Source organism: Symsagittifera roscoffensis, chromosome 9, assembly GCF_963678635.1.
Source record: "Symsagittifera roscoffensis chromosome 9, txSymRosc1.1, whole genome shotgun sequence".
Classification (NCBI taxonomy): Eukaryota; Metazoa; Xenacoelomorpha; order Acoela; family Convolutidae; genus Symsagittifera; species Symsagittifera roscoffensis.
This window is the reverse complement of record NC_087070.1, coordinates 47891514-47912333: the sequence shown is the minus strand read 5'-3', so window position 1 is coordinate 47912333 and position 20820 is coordinate 47891514. Positions and strand designations below refer to the sequence as shown.

The following is a 20820-nucleotide window of genomic DNA, read 5'->3' as shown; positions in this document are numbered from 1 at the left end:
AATATTAAACTTCTAATTTTTGTGAAGAATGTTATATTTTCTGATTTAAAATTTTGAAACAAGCAGTGCCCGGAGCATCCAAAGTATGCTATACTAAAAAAAATTCTCAGCGTTTTCGACACAAAAAATCAAAAAAAGCCAAAAAAGGCAAATTTTGTTGATATAGGACTATGTTATGCTCACAAAAAGTAAAAAACTTTTGCAAAAAAAAATTTTTCGCTGGAAAAAGATACCATTTGAAGTTTTTTGGGGCTATCTTGAAAGAAAAGCTAATCATACGGTTTCTCTTTTGGAAATGGTTTGTAGAATTTTTTCCAAACATGCTTTCTTTTTGATAACGTTATACCAATTTTCAAGCAAAACATCAAAAACATGATTTTCAATCCGAGTTTCTCATATAAGTGAAAATGAATGAAAGTTGCGTGACCAACAACTTTTCATAAATATAAATTTTTAAACTGTATGATTTGTATTTTGGTCTATGGAGGTCAACTCGGGCCTCCGTTTAAGCCAAAACGTCAAAAACATTCTTTTGAATCCGAGTTTACCATGTTAGTGGTAATGAAGGAAATTTACGTGACCAGTAACTTTTCATAGATTTAGTTTATTAAACTCTATCATTTTGGTCTATGGAGGTCAACCCATGAATATCCCAGGTATTAAAGGTTCTCATATGAAACGCATCAATTTTTTTTTCGACAAGTTCCAGTTGCGCTCAAAGGTTGTATTTTATTATCGCATGATTTTTATAAGAGATGAATCCCTCATGCCAGAAGCGAATTCTCGAAGTTATTGTAAGCCAATCAGAATCAAAGGTTCGGGAAAATGAAATATATCATTCGCAAAATCAGTCGGCTTTAAAAAGGACATTCGAAAGTGTACAAATTAGTTCCAAATCTTAGAAATCAGGTACAGCGCCCCAGTGTCCTCGGAAGGTAAATTTAGCAGAAAATTCTGCTTAAGAAATAAGTTAATCATCTTTTTTTCTTCCAAATTTTTAAAAAATTTTCTTTTATTTTGCAATATTTGCTTACCGTTTACGAGAAATAAAAAAGATATTGTATTCTTCTTCAAAAAAATTTCTGATTTATTATCTTTTTCGTTATATTCAATGTTTTTATAGTTTTTGCTGGACTCAAGAAAAATGCTCAGCAAAAAAGATCAGAGCGCTCAAAGGTTTTTTTTTTGCGCTCAAAGGTTGTTTTTTATTGTCGCATAATTTTTATAAGAGGTAAATCTCTCATGCCAGAAGCAACTTCTCGAAGTTATTGTGATCCAATCAGAATCGTGAGTTGAAATGATGAAAAATATCATTCGCAAAATCAGTCAGTTAAAAAAAGGGCATTCAAAAGTATAAAACACAAACCTTTGTTCGAGAGTTTCAAACCTTATAAAATTGGTTCAAAAGTGCCTGAAGCGTTAATTCAGCGCCCCGTGTTCTCCGAACAAAAATGTTGCAGAAAAAGTTGCTTAAAAAACGATATACGCTGTTCTTGCTCATTTCTGCACAAGATTATGCAATTTTTGCATTAATTTTGCAAGATTTGCTTACCATTGGCAAGAAGTAAGCAAGATGATATTTCTCCTTCAATGATATTTCTGAATTGTTACTTTTTTGGCATACTCAATGTTTTTCACAGTTTTTGCTCGATTCTAGAAAAGGCTCAGCAAAAGATCAGAGTGGAGTTTGCTGAATTATACTTCCCTTATGGCAAAAATATTTAAAAAGTGCACGAATGCATTGAAAGAAAATATTCATAAAATTATTTTAAAAATTTTCGAAAAAACTTTCCGAAAAAGGTAGCTTAAAGTTACAACTTAAAAATTTTAATTTTTTCAGTTATCAATGATTTTCACTGCTAACTAACCATATTATGAAGAGTATTGGCAAAAAAATTATTACTTTTACGTGCAAAATGATTATTCTACGTACACGAAAACACAATAAATAGAAAACGAAACACTTCCGAAAGCTTGGACTATCTTTCATCGCAGACAATACAAAAATGTTTTTGATGCATAAGTCGTACACTCCGTCAATTTAACCTGCATTTTCTGTTTTTGTTCACTCTACGTTTCAAAATGATGGGAGGAAAATGTTCTTGTGTAGGGTGCGTTTTTTCTAGATTTTGACTGCCTCAAAGAAAAAACCCTAAAGGTCAAAAAACGTTACTCCACCAAAAAATTTTCAGCCTGCCTTGAATTTAACAAAAAATCTCAGTGTCGAGAAAACAAGGGTGTCAATTTTCCAATTTTCTGATCCAACTTTGGACTCTTTTTCTTTCCCCCTCCTCACATAAGCATCGATTTCATGGTGTAACGAGAGGTTCTACAAGGTTAAGTATGCAGACTAAATAGGTTTGTCTTTGCCTAATCAGTACTTAGGCCATTTTTTTTCAATAATTCGACAATGCGAACACAAAAAAAAACTCTTCCAAGAGGGTAGGGGTTGAAAAACAGCAAAAGTTTTGATCACATTCAATTTGTTTTTTTTTCGATTTTTACTTTTTTTGGACTTTAATCTTTTTCTTCAATTAGTTACCTAATTTGTTCGGGCTTTTGACATAATTGAAAGTAAATGAATAGAAAATCGGTTTGAACTCTTTTTTCGAGACTCTTCAGTGGTCGGAACGAGCTAAACTCTTTGCACAGCATCCGGCTACTTTTGGTGTCTGAATTTTTGGTAGTATGCCTCCATCATGGAAAGATTCCATTAAAATATATCTTCATAAATTCCTTCATAACATTTTCTACAGCATAATTAATATGTCTTTGAAAATTAATTGACTACATCAACGTAAAATTTTTGGATTTTCAAAACAAATAGACACAATTCTGAAAGATTTCTGAAAGACTTCAAAATTAGAAATTGGCTTAAATCAAGCTTTTGAAAGTAATTGTTTTTGTTTGCTCAGAATCTTTTGCAATAGTTTTTTGACTGGGTTGTACCCATCTGCATGTAAGGAAGTAAATAGTTTTTAGTGCTTACGACAATATCTATATATTGGAGTTCCGCAGCCAACAAGATTGAATAAAAATTAATTTAAAATTTTTTTATGAAAATTTTGATTATACAAAATTCATTCAAAAAAATCAAATGTTTGTTTTCACTTTAATTTTGCTTTAAAGTTTAGTTTTTCAGAAATTTGTAAATGCAAAGCTTATTGCAAAGTGTTTGCAAAACTATCCTACACATAATCAACTGCAAAACGATTTGCTTCCAACGTTTGCTCCTCTGCCCCTTAACCCCCCCCCCCCCCCCCAGACACCCACTGAAGGAGCAAACTTTCTAGAACAAATTTCTTTCAGTCTTTTTATAAAAAAAAACTATTGAAAAAAATGATGCAATTTTTTCGGGTAAAGATTCTTGCCGGCGTGTGATACCTCTCAAAAGTACATACACACATACATACATACATTCATACATACATACATACATACATACATACATACATACATACATACATACATCCATGCATACATACATAAATACATACATACATACACACATACATACATACAAATATACAACTTATTTGAATGAATTTGATTTTTCAGTTTCGATACCAATCCCCCCAGAGTAAAACAAAAAACAAAGTTGCGTAGAAAAAGTTGAAAACGAACAGCAGGTAACCAACTTTTTGAAATTGTTTACAAACTGTTTTAAAATGTGCAACCATACCCGCGTTTCAATATGGTGGAAGAAACTCTTATAATGGAGTTTTAATTTCTTAAACCAATCGATTTTAATTGATTTGCAATAGATTTTATTGCTTTAATAAATCATAGAAGTATTTTCCATTTTAATTGATATAATCGATCATTTTTCTCTTTTATAGACAATGGCAATAAAACTGAAATGTAATCAATTTTTATCCATGGAACTCCAAAGCGGGCGGTTTTAGACAATTTAGGGAATGTTGATTGGCTGAAAACTTTCGCGCAATCGACCCTTCTATCATGCGAATAACCCCTTCATAAGAAAAACGTACCGTAAATGTTTTGTCCATATGGCGGATCTTTTTTGAAGTTGACGTATTGTAGTATTTCATAGATTGCATCATCCACGTATTTAAGAAGAAAAAACTTATCATCCGGTATTTTTGTGACGTAACTTTGCTCTCGGAAAGCCGAGAAGGTAACCGTTTCGTCATCGTTGCTCAATTTGTAATTTTTCTGAGCAGTTGATTGGTAAGTCAAGGAGCCGATAAACAGAAACGAAATTAGCAAATTTGCTTGCATTCTGACAATAATTTTAAATTAAGATTAATTTGAAATCGATTATTAATAAGATATTATGAATTTGTAGATTAATAAGAGGAAATAAATTAATTCAATTTTAAAATGACAATAATTGGAAGAAGAAAAAACTATGATAAAATGAAGATTTCTAGGTCATCTGAACTGAAAACTGAACTTCTTTCTGCTTTTTCCATAACTTTTTTTGTTCATAATTTAAATTTCTCAATTAAGCGACTTGTTAATTAAATAATAACTTTAAGTTCAAATTCAAATATTTAGCTGTAACTAAATTACAAATATGCTCTAGTTAATGAAATTGAGGTCGAGTTGCTTTCAGCGGTTAAAATAAATAACAACAAACACAGCTTTAAATTTTTCAAATACGTCTCTGATAATCATATGCAAGCGATACGCAAATGGTATCAAACAATATAGTCTGAAATTTCATTCACTCTTTTTGGATCCGGTGAATTAGTTTTCTTTTTTTTTCTGGTCGTATTTGTTAGTTATCTTACCACACTGATACTACACACTCCGCGCCTAAAACAGACAAAAAATGGTAGTAGAAATAATAACGGTTAAAGACTACACTAAAAACGAGTCCTTTTTCCACCATGAAAAAAATTGGAAAATGTAACTATAAAGATTTTTATAAATAATCTGTCCACGTAGCAATGCCAGCAAAGCATAAATAAATAATTCCACTTTTGTATATATATTTTTTATTTTTGCAAATTCGTAGCGCAGTACTGCAAAAGGTATTCTGCTATGTTTACCACTCGGATTGAAAAAGAAACGAAGCAATAAGTATAATGTTGATTTCCCATAATGTTTTTTATATGGTGGGCACTTGTATACAGGTTATATAATGTATAAGCTATAGCGACCGAGTTTTATTCATTTGGGCGAACAACTTTCAGTGCAGTTTTGTTGGAACGATATGTCCAAGTCCTTTACCCGCTGTAGCAAATAAGTGAGCCCAATTTTGCCGGGGGTACCTTCTGACTACGTAAATACTCACATATGACACTAACTTCACTTCTCTGATTCAGATTAAAATTGACGTATTAAAAAATAGGACTGCTTAGTCAACGTCTAAGAATATATCGCGAAACATTTAAACAAAAGCGACTTACACACCGGAATCTGAACCAAAATTTCTATTTTCATTTTAGTTCAATTACAGATTTTGACTAACCGAGAAACAAGGATATCAGCTTTGTCTGCCATATCGACAGTCGGCTTATTTTCATATTTCTCTGAAAAGGTGCTAAAAGAAAGACATTTATGGATTTCCTTAAGGCCAAAGAAGGGCTATGGAAATGGTGCAAGAACAAATATAATATGAAAGTACGTCCAATCGACATATTTTCAAGACGAATTGCAGTAGTCTACTTTTTGTTTCAAAACTGATGACAGCAATGAGCTCACTTTTTTCGAAACCCGTGAAATGACTGTTTTTGAAATTGACGGCGTGTGTGAGCTCGGAATGTTTTTCAAGATGCATTTTCCTGCATTTGTAAAAAAAAACGAGACAATTTTTTTGGCTTAATTGTGATTATACCTGTTGACATTTGAAATTACCACCAAGGGAAATGTAGGAAAGGAAGGTTACTTCACGTGAATTTACATTCTACTTCAACTACGTGTGTTGTAAACGTTTACAGACAACCGTCAGCTCTCCAAATCGCTTGTTTGTCCCATTTCTCAATTCCCATTTCTGAATGGAAATTTGAGGTCGTTTGCAAATTGGGGAAACTACAAGAAATGAACGAGGCATGAAAGACCAGGAATGAACTAAATGGCGCCTTTTTTCTGTTCACATTTTCACCTGATGTAAAAAAAATGTTGCGTTTGTTTTCTCCTAACGAATTTTTTGACGCTCGACCGCTTTTTACCGCGGATCATTTTCATAAATTACCGCCCGTAAAAAAGACGCCTTCTCAGTAAACCGAAGTGACTTTTACTCGAAAGTTTAGATCAATAAAGCCATTTTTTCAATTGGTTATATAGAAACATGACAACTATCAGAAAAACTGTTGCCGCCAATTTATGTTGATGAAAAAAATACCTATTTAGGCAATTCGAACTTGAGAGCTTTTTTCATTTTTTGAGCTCATATGAAGATAGTTTGTTCGAAAATAACCTATAAATAGGATAATTTTTAATCCGAGCCCACAAACAAATCTTGAACCATCACAAATTTCGCTTTTTTGGACGCGTCATGAAGGACTGAATTACCTTTATCTACTAATTCACCAGTTCGCGCTTGGATTAACTGGACCAGTTTTTACAAATGTTGGTTCTTTTCAGGTTGAGGCTATATAACTATCCGCCCTAGAAAAAATCCGTAAAATTTTTCTATGCTCCATAATAGTATTGTTTTTCGGTTCATTTACTAAAAACTTAACCCGCTTCTGAAAACCGGATCAATTGAGCTATCTCCTCCCGTAATGTCTATCTCCCCACCCCAAGCAAAAACGGTAAAATGCTACAAAAAGAGGTCAACAAACGCAAGTATCTCGATGATGGGTTAATAGCACACACTCAATTGACCGACTGAATTTCATTTTATATGCGTATCGAAAAAACTTTTTTAAAAAAAGTCAAAATTTATTAATTTTTTTTTCAAGTTTTTGTTTGGGTGACCATTGCTTCTGATTGGAGAAAGCGAGTTACCAGTGTTGTTGCTCTAGCCTTGTATCTGAATAACGAAAACTGTTCTCAGCAGCACCTTAATAGTGTAAGCAATAGCTTTTTTTCATATAGGACAGAAAAAAAGTCGCTTTATCTGCCCCAATTTTATTGATTTTTTCTCTCTGAATGTGATTTTTGACATTTGATACTGTACTTTTTGGCGTTTCACATTCGTTGGAGAATCTGGTTCATGATTTCATATTATAAACATGTATCGAATACCTATAGAGCTATCCCCCATCCCCCCTCTCACGCGAGAATGCGGAGAGATCATGCAATTGACACTGAAAACCCTGCAAGGCAAAAAAAAACAATGCAGAAAATGACTCGAAAGTTTTAGAAAATGAAAACAATCCCAGGAACAAAACTTTTACTAACAACAATAGGAAAAAAATTTATTTAAACAGCAACTTCCCAAAAGAAAGACTGTAGTAAACTTGATTTAGCGAACCAAAAGCGAAGCTGCGAATGATTCTTACCCAAAGAAGTTGACGACTGGAAAATGTCGATAATGCGTACACAATACCTGAAGGCGAGCTAAAGTTTTTTAGACCACAAAAAACAATAAAACTGCAAGGCATGGTCAGATTTAACCCGCGTCGGTCATCACCGAAAACGGTTACGCTGCAGACAAAGAGTTGATATACTTTTATGGAAAAACATGCTGCACACCAGTATCAAATAATTCATGACATTTTTTTTTTTTTACAAAAGAAAGTAGGCTGCAAATTATGAACTTTTTTCAGTACTTCAAACCAACTTTCTACAATAAAACGTTTTCAAAAAACGTTGATTTTTTTGCCCAGCCGAGCCAAGATGGGCTTGCTCATCAACGAATCAAACAGTTCAAACTAACGGCCAAAAAAAACATTCGTGGCGGGACTCAAACAAATGTTTTTAAACGCTAGTATGAACTCTCTTAGGTTCAGCTATTCAGCATGTTGACCAAAAGATTAAACAATCTGGAAAAAGATTGGCTCAAAAGTTATCATTCCGACTTTCGTAACGAAAGTAACGGAATATTTGTGCTCGGGGGTTTTTTTTTTCTTCAGACAAATTTCGACTTTTAACTAGCCATTTTTGGCGGAATGTTTGTTATGTCATTCGAAAGGTAATGTTGTCCTGAGCTTAAACTTGAACAAATAATTCACCTGTGATCATTTTTCGTAAAATTATGTAGATAGAAAAAATGCCATTTTTGGCCAATATGGGACAATTATGAGTTTATGACCGGGCGTGGTTACTCATAGAGTTATTTCAGATAAGGTACACCGTCTGTTCGTCACGCTATCTTTTTTTCGACCGCATAGATTCCTGCAACTTCTTAGTCTAATGCCAATCAATTGGAAGATCATCCAATCAATCAGTTAGAATGGTGTTGTACTTTCTCAGTGGCTAAGATTTATGTTAAGAAAACTTACTTAATCTTACTTAGGGTTGTGAGATTTGTGATCAAGGGTTGTAGAATAGTATATCAATCCACAAGGTCCGGGTATAATTGGAACACAAGTAGATAGTCGGATACTATTTTAGATCTTACTTCGTTCGTGATTGCTTTTACCTGGGTCAACTAAGAGGAGGCGCTTAAGTGAAGGATGAGTAACCAAAGTTCTTCAGTGTTTATCCTAATTAGAATGGCTAGTTTTTCAAAGACTTCTATCCGTCCTGGGTCGTTCATAAGGGTTGGAGAGTGAATCTACGTGTGAGTTCCTTAGACACTTTTTACTAGGAGGTTGAGAGAACAAGATTGTTCTGATTGATCCAAGGGAAGCCTTGATGATCAAATACAAACAGTTTTCAAATGAAATAAAAATTAAAATTAAGTTAAAATTTATCAAAACAAGGATAGCCATGATGATCTTGTTTAGGGAAAATTTAGGTTTTTACAAAGCAAGGACAAGCTTTGATAATATTTAAGTTTTAAGTTCAATTTAAGTAAAATATGGAAAAGTTTAAAGAATTGATTTAAAGATTAAAATTTTATATGATATTGTTTTTAGGAAAAAATATGGTTGTGTTTTAGATGAAGAGAAGCGATATAGAAGCGATTGGTCTGCTGTTCAGTTTTTGATCTGAGTGTTTGTAGTATCGTTTGAAACATTGGACGTCTTGAGACGTAGAGACATACTTATTAAGTTGTCTATGCTATCTTAAATTTTGTTTATTATTGTTTTAGCCTGGGTCACCTAAGAGGAGGGGTTCAAGTGAAGAATGAGTAACGGAAGTTCTTCATTCTTTATTGTACTTAGAATGGTTAGTTTTTCAAAAAATTCTATTAGTCGTGGGCCGTTGATAAGGGTTGGAGAGTGAATCGACGTTTGAGAAACTTAGACACTTTTTGCTAGGAGGTTGAGAAAACTAGATTAATCTGATTGATCCAAGGGAAGGCTTGATATTCGAAGTTCTTTAATGAATTAAAATTTGAAATTAATTTCAAAATTAAACATAAGCATTGATGATCTGGTTTAAGGGAATTTCAGGTAATTACAAAGAAAGGATAGTCCTTAATAGTTTTTAAGTTTCAAGTTAAAATTGAATAAGTTATTAAAAAATTTAGAAAGAACTGATTTAAAGAATACAAACTTGAATGATATTAGTTTTGAATAATTATAATGTTTTAGATAAAGAAACAAGAATGAAAAGATGGGAAAAAGATGAAAGGGTGAAAGGATTAGTTCCCTTGAGAAGCAAAGAACTTTGATAAACTAAAAAAAACTAACTTTAATTTCAATACTAAATTATTTTTTTTATCAATGAAGTTTAATTTTAGAAAACTTTTAAAATTACTGCAGATTTGATGAAAAGAATGACTCGCGTATTTTTTATCATTCGTTATTATGATTTTATAAAATAGTTCAACAACATCAAGAAGTACAGAGCTTGGAAATGAATCCTAATGCTCCAAGTAAATTTTATTTCATGTTAGAGAGTGAAAATCTACTGCAATGAAAACTTCGAAGAGAAATAATCGTTGCAGTTTGCGTCGTTTCTTGATTTTGAAGCTTGGTCTGAGGTCTGAGGTTCAATTTTTGACCTGTTGTTTGCCGTATCGTTCGAAATATTGGAGTAGACGTATTGAGACGTAGAGACATGCTTATTAAGTTGTCTATAGTATCTAACACTTTGCAAATTTGCAATGTATTTTTTTAAAATCTTATTTCTTATTCTGATTTGCTGAACCTAAGTTTATTTAAGAGGTATTGTTCGAGACTGTTGGTTGCACCAGATGGATTTTTGACCGGGCATTGTCACTCAGAGAGTAATTTCAGATAAGGTACACCGTCTGTTCGTCACGCTGTCTTACTTTCGGCCGGATATATTCGTGGAACTTTTTAGTATAACACCAATCTAAATTCTACTCTTAACCTTCTAGTCTCAATAGATCTAGTGTAAACTGGTATTTGCGAGTTAGATATCAGGAGCTATCTTGAAGGAGAACAACTGTCTTCTAAGTTATATTTATTTTGTTCGTTGGCTGAAACTATGAATAGTTTCAGCGTTACAAATAATTGTAAGTGCTAGTCATGGATCATGATTGGTTAGTTAAAAATATTTTATAGAGATAGTCTTATCAGTATTATAATTGGATATAAAAACTAGTTATAAACTGGTTCCAATTAGCGCGCGTTATTTTTCGCGCTATCAACGCGTATGCGGAGATTTAATCCGTCTTAGAAATCGTTCTAAATTGGTTCAAGGAAGCTTTTATGCCAAAATTGATTTTTTAATAAGAGCAAGACTTATCAATTTGTACTTAACATGGCGTGTGGGGGGATGTTTTTTAAAACAATTAAATGTTTTTTTTTAAATATTTTATTTTATTACATTTAAATTTTTCATGTTATTATTGCTCCATAGACCTTAAAAGGCAGTGGGAACATTCAGTGCTTCGCCCTGATACGAGTAGTCTTGTTTATATCAATTCGGGCAATTTTTACAATACACTTCAAATTCAAGCTCTGAATACTCAATTTAAATAATGGCAATCAAACTATGTCACTTTCTTAACGTGTCAAGAATATAAAAACTGCTCAAACTGAGCATAAAATTAGTCAAAGGGTAATTGGAATAGAAAACTTGTACCGTAATGCTAGATTTTTTTAGACTCATAGTTTCAGTCCCTAGTTCTTTTTGTTTTGACCAAATTAAGTTCAATGGCATTTTAGTGACGTTAAAAGGTCTATATTTTTACTTAAATCGTTTTTAGAAACCACCAAAATTTAATTAAATTAATTTCAACTGCGACTCGCTTGTTATCTGACATCACCAACAGAAGTCCTGGACTACCTCATACTCAGCAAAAACTTTTTTTCTAACGAGAAAATTTATAGAAATGGTCACAGAAAACTAATTGACAATGAAATGCTCTTGGAAAAGATTTTATTATAACTCTAAAATCAAAGCGACTAACTTCCTTCCATACTAGAGCAAGCATTCCATATAGCAGACAAAACTGAACTAAAAAAGAAGACAAATCCTATCAGGGCAAAGCGTGATCCCTCAGTCTTTTGAGCAACCTTTTGTATTTTTCGAAGACTGTTGGAACCTCATATTATTGACCTTAATCTGACCAAAAACTTTTTTTAAAAAAAAGCAATTCTGAACATTTTTGGACGCTTCCTAATTGATCGGTGAAATAGTTACCTTCAATCTTCACTTTTGAACCATTAGTAAGTAGAACTATAACCAAACATATTATTTTGCAATAGTAGCAGACGCGACGGAGACAACAATAAATAGTTTTGGAGCAGATGGAATTATTAAGTTGTGAGGCTACAATTCCAATTCTCAGAATTTATCAACTCTTCATAAAGAACTCAAAACTCAAACCCTTGCTGCCGTAACTTCTGTAAAACTAACTTGGTTATCAAATCATTTGAGAAAAGCAAAACTGCAATTATCCCTTTGTTCTATTAGACGAAACTTTAAAGAAACCTAAATTTCGGTTTTTCTATTCACTTTTACTTTTTGATTGCCATAAAACATTTAAGAAAGCAAGTTTTTTTTCGGCAAATAATGAATTGATTTTAATACAATGTGGAAACAAATATGTGCTTTTTGTGGTTCTGCTAATATTGGTGTATTGATAATCAAATTCAGTTTCTTCGTCTAAATGGTTGAATAATGTCGGGTTTTATTTTGCCTCAAGTGTCGCGTCTTATCGCGATAGTTAATTTCGACAAATCCTGCTTAAATATGATTTGAAAGCAGTTCTGCTTTCTTTTCATACCGTCAAAAGCGGAATTAATGTTTCGAAATGAGTTCTTGTAGAATTACTAGACAACTTCTATATGAAAGCTCAGAAGCTTAATCGAAAGCATGATGATAACCGAAAGTTCAAACGTCAGTTCAATTTACGAGAAAAAATCGATTTTCACCCTCCGAAAGGAAAGCATGTAATGCATGTAATCAAAATGGATCATTCCAAAATGAACAAAATCGGCATTCAGCACATTATGTCGGCAAGACTTCTGATATGGCTCGTTGTGCAGAAAGAATGAATGAAGCTGTAAAAAAGAATTCACGAGTTAATTGAAGCGTGTTTCTAGAGGGCTAGTTTGAAGTTTGTCACGGTTCGACTGCTGTAGCCTATCCAAGGGCCATTTTGAATAACAGTAGGCTGAAATTTTCAACTCCTAGAACATTTCCAAGGTTTTCTTTTCAAAATAAATTTGGGCCAAATATCGTACAGGCTCATCCAATTGAAAATAATAAAAACAGACGGCAACTGTGAAGAAAATTTCCGAACATAATTACCATTGTGATTCAATTTTGGACTCTTTTAACATCCTCTCCCGTAAGCTTACTTGGTTCTGAAAGTTCTAAGTCAAAATATCACCGCCACAGGAATCACAGGGCCATAGGCTTGTTATTTTTGCAAAAACTTTTGTACTTATATGTACTCGGATTCCGTGAACATGCTTTTTTACATGGATTCCTAAAAATCTGCTGCGGAATCCGTGACTATATATCTGAAAAGGCGGCATGCTTTTTAAAGCTAAGATGTCACGGAATCCGCGGAATTCTGCGATGAATTCTGTTAATTCTGTGGAATCCGTTTGCGATGAATTTTGCGATGAATTCTGTGGAATCCGTGGACTTTTACAAACAATGTTAAGATTTCTACCGAGTCATTATTTGCCTTTTGCGGAATTCGTGGATTTCAACGACCAAAGTAAACTGGTTTGGCTTGGAATCGGCAAATTTGTGGTGCACTGTTTTGTGGTGTAATGTCGCGGCTATTCTGTTAAAACTACAAGAAATAAAATTCTGCTCCATAAAGTTAAAAATTTCAGAATGTTTCTGAAACTTGATTTAAGTTACATTACGTATTTTGAGCATTGATTCCCATCAACAGCAATATTTTTCGTTTTGATACAACTTTTTCAGTCTCTGGAGTATCAAGCTCAAAAGTATGGACTCAATTGTATAAAACTTCTTCACTTCATATTTTTGCAGTTTAATCTCAGAAATTACCGAGTTACTTGATCCGGTGTCAAAAGACAGTCGTATCTGTTTTGACGATACAGACCTCAAAAGGTCTCCAGCGCGCATACCAAAAAATTGGAAAAACTGTAGAGAAAACATATCTGCAACTGAAAAATCAGTCTATGGATGGGGGCAGTCATGATTTGGATCCTCAGCGCAATATATTCAAAATTTTCTGGTCAGTCATTGACACCAGACAATGTAATTCTTGTGTTGTTTGTAAAAATTTTTCAAGAATACCCCTAAAACTAATTATTATGATATACTGCAAAATTTAATTTGGTTTGAATCTTTGATCATAAACTGAAATAGTGTTGATCAAAAACGTTGATCTAACTGGGTTGACCATCCTAAAAATTGTCCCCCATCGTAGAAATTTTTATAAGATTTGTCGGAAAATTCCCCCATCTTTAATTTTTCTAATAAAATAAAAAAAAATTTTACAATTTTAAAAATTTTAAAAACAATGAACTACAAAATATACTAAAAAAATTTTAAGGTCAGCCAGTCAAAATGGTCATCTCAAAATAGCACAAAGGTAAATTTTACATTACATGTCCAAAATGTGCATTCTGTGCCTTGCAAGCGGATTGCGCAACGGCCAAAATCAGATTTCTTGAGAAATCCGCAATATTGCTACTTTTCTTTGATCTTCTTTGCTGTTTTGGATTCCACAAACTAATAACTAAAAAACTCTACCGCTCAAAATTGATGCAAAAATAGTGAATTTGCGGAATCGGCAATCATAATTGCGGAGCCGGAACATTTTGTGGAATCCACAAACAAATAAAAGACATTGTAGAGTTAAATTGAGCTGTTGCGAAATCCATAATTGCAGGCGGAGTTCGCAAATTGTAACTGGAATCCGCGCATTGTAAATGGAATCCGCATTTTTTCGCGGATTCCGTTTACTTATATGTATATATGTAGTAGCGTTTAAATTTATATCTTTTAATTATTAAATGTTCACCAGCAAATTCAATCTCAATTACTACATTACTAAGTTCATCAGCTGCCGGTTGAAACTCCTAATAACCGATCTCAATTTCTGTCAAACACCAGCTTCAGTTTTTCGGACCGATGGAACCCCAAATACTGACCTAAATTGACCATATGCTGTGCATTGTGTTTCTAAACACTCTGAACCCAATGACTTCGAATTAAAAAAATTTGTTCCATTTTTATTCTAATATTTGGGATCGATGAAATCCAACAAACTGACATAAATCGGCAATATGTTCTGCTTTTTGTTTCTAAACACTCTCAAGCCAATGACTCCCAATAATGAAATTATTCCATATTTATTCAATAATATTCCAGTGTTTGGGAATCTGTCAATCCCAAATATTGACCAATAATTGGGATCGATGGAGTCTCAAATACTGACATAAAATGGCAATATGCTGCGAGTTGTGTTTCTAAATACTCTCAACCCAATGACTCCAATTAATGAATTCATTCGGTGCTGTGTTTCCAAAACTATGATCCTAAAAATTGTTTGCTGGGATCTGTATCACAAATACTAAAAGATGACATCAACAGATGACATCAACCGATTTACTTAACCAATTTTATAAGGTTTATTTGTGGATTCCACTGACAATGGTTTAGTCCTTGCTTTTAAATTCCTCATTGCTAAAGATAAGAACTCCTGCTCCAGCTTTTAATTGTTCATATGCAAGTTCAGTAATAAATTCGGATTTCACTTACAGTTTGCAGATTCCACTTACATTTGCGGATTCCACTTACATTTTGCGGAATTCATTTACTGTTGAGGAATCCAGAACAACTAGTTATATTCGTTTGTTGCGGAATCCGCGACACAAAAAAAAAGCCGACAAAACTAACGTTACAGTTATTTGTACGCGGAATCCACAGAAATTTTGTTAGTTGATTCCACTTACATTTTGGAAGAGGTTTAAGCATTAGTTTCTGCAATCCAGGAACATACAGACACAAAATAGTGCGCCTATCAAGTGCACAGTTTGGCCTCGTAATGTTCAGAAAACTCTTAAGATGAGTTTCCAATGGCTGATTTCTTCGTTTCAAGAAATCAATATGGGCGTAGAAAGCAATTTTTTTTATCTTTAAAGGGTTTCTTTATTGTTTTGTGGGGTCATTGTTACATTATATTAGGCCCTTCTCATCTCATATCGTATCTAAAGAGTCATAAATTGTCCACATCTATATCAAACAGGTCTATATCAAAGTGAAAGCATTCGTTTTTGATATAGATGTGGACAGTTTATGATTTTTTAGATACGATAACGTTGCAGTATCTCTGATAAAAAAAGAACTTTTCATGTTGTTGTGTTCCAACTACAACTTTTAATATAAAATCAAATTATTAACAATAATATGTGAAAAACAAATCCAACTAAATCACAATTGCTTCATTGAGAACCTTATCATTAACTTTGAACCAGTATCATTAAAATCATTAACCTCATTAAACAGTAAATCACGGGCGTATTAATGATTTTCTCGAGGGGGGGGGGATGATTTCAAAAACTTTTTCAAAATGATGTCGACCATTTTTACTTGGATCAAGTTCATTTTCTGAGCCCTCCAAAAATACAACATTGATCCTTTTGCAAAAATACTGTGCGCCGCAAGCGTTTTTTGACAAACAAGTCAAAAGTGCCGTTTTTGCGCACTTTTTGAAAGGTTTCAAACAAAAAAAAACGTTTTTTTCGGCGTGTGTTCCCTTACAAATGAGTAAATATTGGTATGCCACAAACGTTACCCCCACCTCCCTCCCGCGCTTTCCTCGAAATCTTTCCCTGCTGTAAATACAAAAGTAATTACGAACTTCATAGAAAAACAAAAAAGCAGATTTGATCGGATTTGATTGTAAATATTAGTTCTTTTTTTACTTTGAGCCGAATATGGAGAATAAGCGCAGTGGTTTCGCTAAGTTATTATCAATTATTCTGCTTGCTCTTCGCGTTTGTAACTGAAGTTGCCATAGTTGCTGCTCAAATGGGAAGATTTTTCCCAACCCGCTCCAAGGAGAAAGGTGGGTGTTGCCGCAGCGACTGTTGGGTCCCTAAACTATAGATGAGTCCTTAAAAATTCTGAAAGTGGTAGCGTGTTGGGAAGGAATGGGGCAAGGGTGCGGAGTTGAAGGCGTTTACTTTCAATTAGGCTGGTCCAATTTTCACAACGATATTGTAATTTTTTTAACTAAACTAGATCATTAATGTTCTAATTGTGACCTATTTTGTGCGCATTTGGCTTCCTTTTTACCAATTTTGAGAATGTATAGCGCCACATCTAAAAACACGCGGCTTTCTTGTTCTAAACTTTTGAAAACGTATCAAAAATTTCAATTTTCAGAAAAAAAATCCAATATTTTTAACGGTTTTTTTCTTTTTAAAAAAAAATAAGGACCCAACTTGCATGATGGTACCGACAGGTTTCATCAAAACCGCGACCGGACTTAGCTTTGGTTTACGGGACGGATCGGTTGTAACCTTCGGCTTAAGCTTACCATACATTTCTCATTTTATTAACTACACAACAATAGTTCAATTCGCTTACTTTTTATATTCAATTTCAGATATAATTTTTGGTTTGACGAGCTGGTTCAGCTCCTTTTGTTTCTATGTAATTTTCACGACTATTTCTCAATTATTACTGAGAATGGGTTGTGCCTTATTGGGTGGAGTTATCAATAAAATTGTATTGGCTCTTTATCCAGACCATTGGGGAGTTGCATCGGCATTCAGTCAAATTTCGTTTGAAGTAGGTTACATTATTGGACCTACTGATGAACAATTTTTTGTAGATCTCTTAAAAGTGTTATAAAAGTTTTACAGAAGACTTTTGCAGGAATTTAAGAGATTTTTATTGGCCTCAGTTCAATGTTAGCTACACAAAATAACACAGTCTTAACTGCGACTTTTAGTTTGTCGAGGCGTGAGATTTTTTGAGTCTTTAAAAGAAGCAGTTGTTTTTTGGGCAAAAAGATCTTTTTGTGTTAAATTTTTTGGTGCTAAAACAATAATTTCGAGCGCAAAATTAATTTTCCTTTTTTAAATGGTCATTTCTGTGATTGGCATGCTTGGCTCAACTTTAATGGGCTTAGTGGTTTATTGTAACTTTGGCCCAGCTACGAACCAAGTTTTACTTGTGGTATTTTGACGTTATCGCGTATTGTATAGCGGCGACATGGATTTCAGATTGTATTGATGACATCATGTCTTTTCTCAGGTACAGTTGTGATTAGAGTGGTTTTCCGTGAAATTAATGTTCCTAAAAAGGTCTGCTCTGAAAAATTCCGGGAAACAATTGCTTTAAAGAGCCGTCAGGCAAACTGAAATATATGATTAAAAAAACGATAAAATTTTTAAAATCCCGGGAAACCACTTGAAAAAAACTTCAAAAAGAAATATGATGACGTATGTTAAGAGCATGGTCCTTTTATATCAATTGTATCTTCTGTTAGTCCAAATGACAACAAAAAAGAGTACAGAATTGTACTCAGTTCGTGGAACAACAACGTCCACTACTGGGGAGGAAGGGGCGTCGGAGGCGCAGTGGTCGGCGGGATGCTCTTCGATATTTTCGGCTACAAAACCGTTGTCACCTCACATACTTGTTTATATTTACTCATGTTTTTAGGAGATTTAAGAAACTATGCTCGCTTCAAGCACGCCTCGAAGAAATAATTCGTATAGCGAAAGTTTATCTTGTAGCTCAGTTTGTATTCATTCGTTTAATTTATTATCGAAGTTGCAGCTGTTCAATTGATCGAATAATTGCTGTTTTCTTCCATGAAAAAATTTTCTGAAGAATAAAAATTTTGCCCGAAAATGTTGTGTGTTTTTTGGTCTCCTAGAGAGCTGTGACGGTGTCAGTTTTATAACTACAACTAACAAATACTCAACCGCTTTTTTGCAGTCAATTCAAAATATCGTTGTACCGCTAAACACATATGTGAATGATTTGAAGACAGACGAATTGCTATACCTCACTGATAGAGCAAATTTTCAAAAAACTGAATTTGCAGAAACTTAAATTTTATTATAATTTTTTTTCGAAACAAAACAAAAATCTTCGCAGCCTTGATGGTTTGTAGAGCAAACGAAAATTCCACAAATTTATTAACTCTGATAGAATTTAAAAAAAAGTTCAGTCATTTCAACTTTTGTTGTTTTAGTCACTACTCTAATTTGGTCAACCGTTAATTCTGTAATTCTTTCGCTCATCTATCGGCTTCAAAAAACTAGTAAACAAGAAATACCGGCTGGCGCAGGTTCCAGTCGCCTTTATTTTTGCAAAAAACGTAAAAATTATGAAAAGTACTATCATAATTATAAAGCTAAAATGTTCACTGAAAAAAGCCACATAATTTGGTGTCTTTAGATCACTGGAACCCAGAGACAAATCTTAAAACTCTTTTTGAAAATTGTAATGAGTTTCACTTAGAAAATCTCTGTGGATCTGCGCTGAAATATATTTAACGTAAACATTGTTGGCACATTATTTTTTTGGCAGACCGCAACGGGCGAAATTTGCTAATTTTTCTGGATGATTGCAATTGGAAGCGGATTCCGCAAATTGTAAGCGGATTTCGCAAATGAAAGCTGATTCCGCAGAATTTGTCTACATGTTGCGGACTGCGCATACAGTTTGCAGTTTATGCTTGCAATTGGCTTGGTGCAGAATCCGCTCACAATCCATAAAGAAAAAGCAGTTCATCCTCTTAGTTTTTTTTTCATTTTTTTTTTCATTGTTGTGTGTGGGTGGGGCAATAATATGCACATAGATCACAATAAAAAAGAACAAACTGTTTTTTAAGGTATAATTTTTTTTTTAAATGAACCATAACTGTGGACATGGTGGTTGTTGATGGCTATGGACTCCGGTTTGGTGCTGGGGAAAGTTGAGACTGGGAGGATTGGGGGTCAGGAGAAGATTGGTACTATATGCAAAAATGTTAGAATAGGTTCCCCCCTCCCCCATCCCCTTTAGGCAGGCACCCTGCGTTGAACCGGATTCGAAGATCTCCTTGACACAATCCTTGTACCTGAATGAAGTTTACATGGCTTTCTATCAGTTTTCCTAACCAGTGTTGACACATGTCAACACTTGTTGACCAGGCAGGGAAATGCTCGTCAATGGGTTTTCAATTTCGGGAAAAAAGCTTGTCATACAATTCCATACCGTTCCATAGGCCATAAGAAAAAAAATGTAGGAAAAAAATGATTAAAAGAATATGGCCAAGTCGATTAAATGAATCTACATTCCAAAACCTTGCAGAAAAATTGCAAGATTCTTTAAAAGATGCCTAATTTCTTTTGAAGATAACTTCCGTTCAAGTTAGCTTTTCGCATAAGATCTTATAAGATATGATGCTTTCTGAGGAAAAGTTGCTTCAGACGCGAGCTTAACTATAGTGCTTGTGCATTAAAAAGCATTACTTTTAACCATTAAATATTTAATGTAAATCACCATGAAAATAAAAGAGAAATATACGCGCAAAGCATTATTGAAAAACTTTCAATCTTAATTTTTAACCGTAGCAATGTGACCACAACACAAAATATTTCCAAATGAATGACTCTGTTGATGATTGTGATGACATTAAAAGACGTAAAAATCAGAACTGTCTTACACTCTATCTTGCCTTAATTTGACATGAATGAATCAGTATGAAAGACAACATCTTGTTGTTCCGACTTTCGTCACGAAAGTAACGGAATATTTGTGCTCGGGTTGGGTTATTTTTTTCTTCAGACAAACTTCGACTTTTTATTAGCCCTTTTTGACGGAAGTCTTATAGTATCATTTAAAAGGTATTGTTGTCTTGAGCTTAAATTTGAAAAAATAATTTATCTGTGATCATTTTTTTTGTAAAGTCGTGGGGGTTTAAAGATTGCCATTTCTGCCAATTTGGGACAATCAACGCGCGATACAGTGCTGATTTAAATTATCCGGACAAAACGAACAAAACTTGAATTTTTAAACGCGTTTTTCTCAAATTGGGTTAAGATTAGACAAAATGTTAAGAGAACAAAAGTTGCTTAGAATTTCACCAGAATTAATATGGTGCCATTTTTCTCCGAAATTTTCAACAAAAATTTTACCCCAAAAATGGGTCATTTTGGCTTTTTTCAATCAATCAAGAATTACACTGAAACTACTTTGTTAATTGATGAGAAAATTACACCATAGGAAGCCTCCTACATAGCCCAACAAAGTTTAAGAAGGGTTAAATCTCCAAAAGTGTGCGCAAATTGTTTAAAATTTGTTTTTAAACAGAGATTCTGGGTTTTATATAGTAAAAATCACATTTATTGACTATCAAGTAAGAAATTTTTCTCTTATACTGGTTTTTGGTGATTTAACCCTTCTTAAACTTTGTTGGGCTATGTAGGAGGCTTC

The 20820-nt window shown here is 33.6% G+C and overlaps 1 protein-coding gene across 5 annotated transcripts in view; it reads right to left on the bottom strand.

The window, feature by feature from the left end:
- Window positions 1-11728, bottom strand: part of LOC134854593 (prominin-1-A-like) — a 94896-nt gene extending 83168 nt beyond the window's left edge. For 3 of the 5 annotated variants that reach the window (XM_063870917.1, XM_063870920.1, XM_063870919.1), the window contains exon 1: window positions 3993-5210. In XM_063870917.1, the coding sequence (XP_063726987.1) occupies window positions 3993-4242 (250 nt within the window). In that variant the 5' untranslated portion in view covers window positions 4243-5210. Of the gene's footprint in view, window positions 1-3992; window positions 5211-11583 lie in introns of those variants that run through there. The other 2 variants (XM_063870916.1, XM_063870915.1) reach the window with 2 other exon arrangements.
- Between the last annotated feature and the right edge of the window lie 9092 nt (window positions 11729-20820).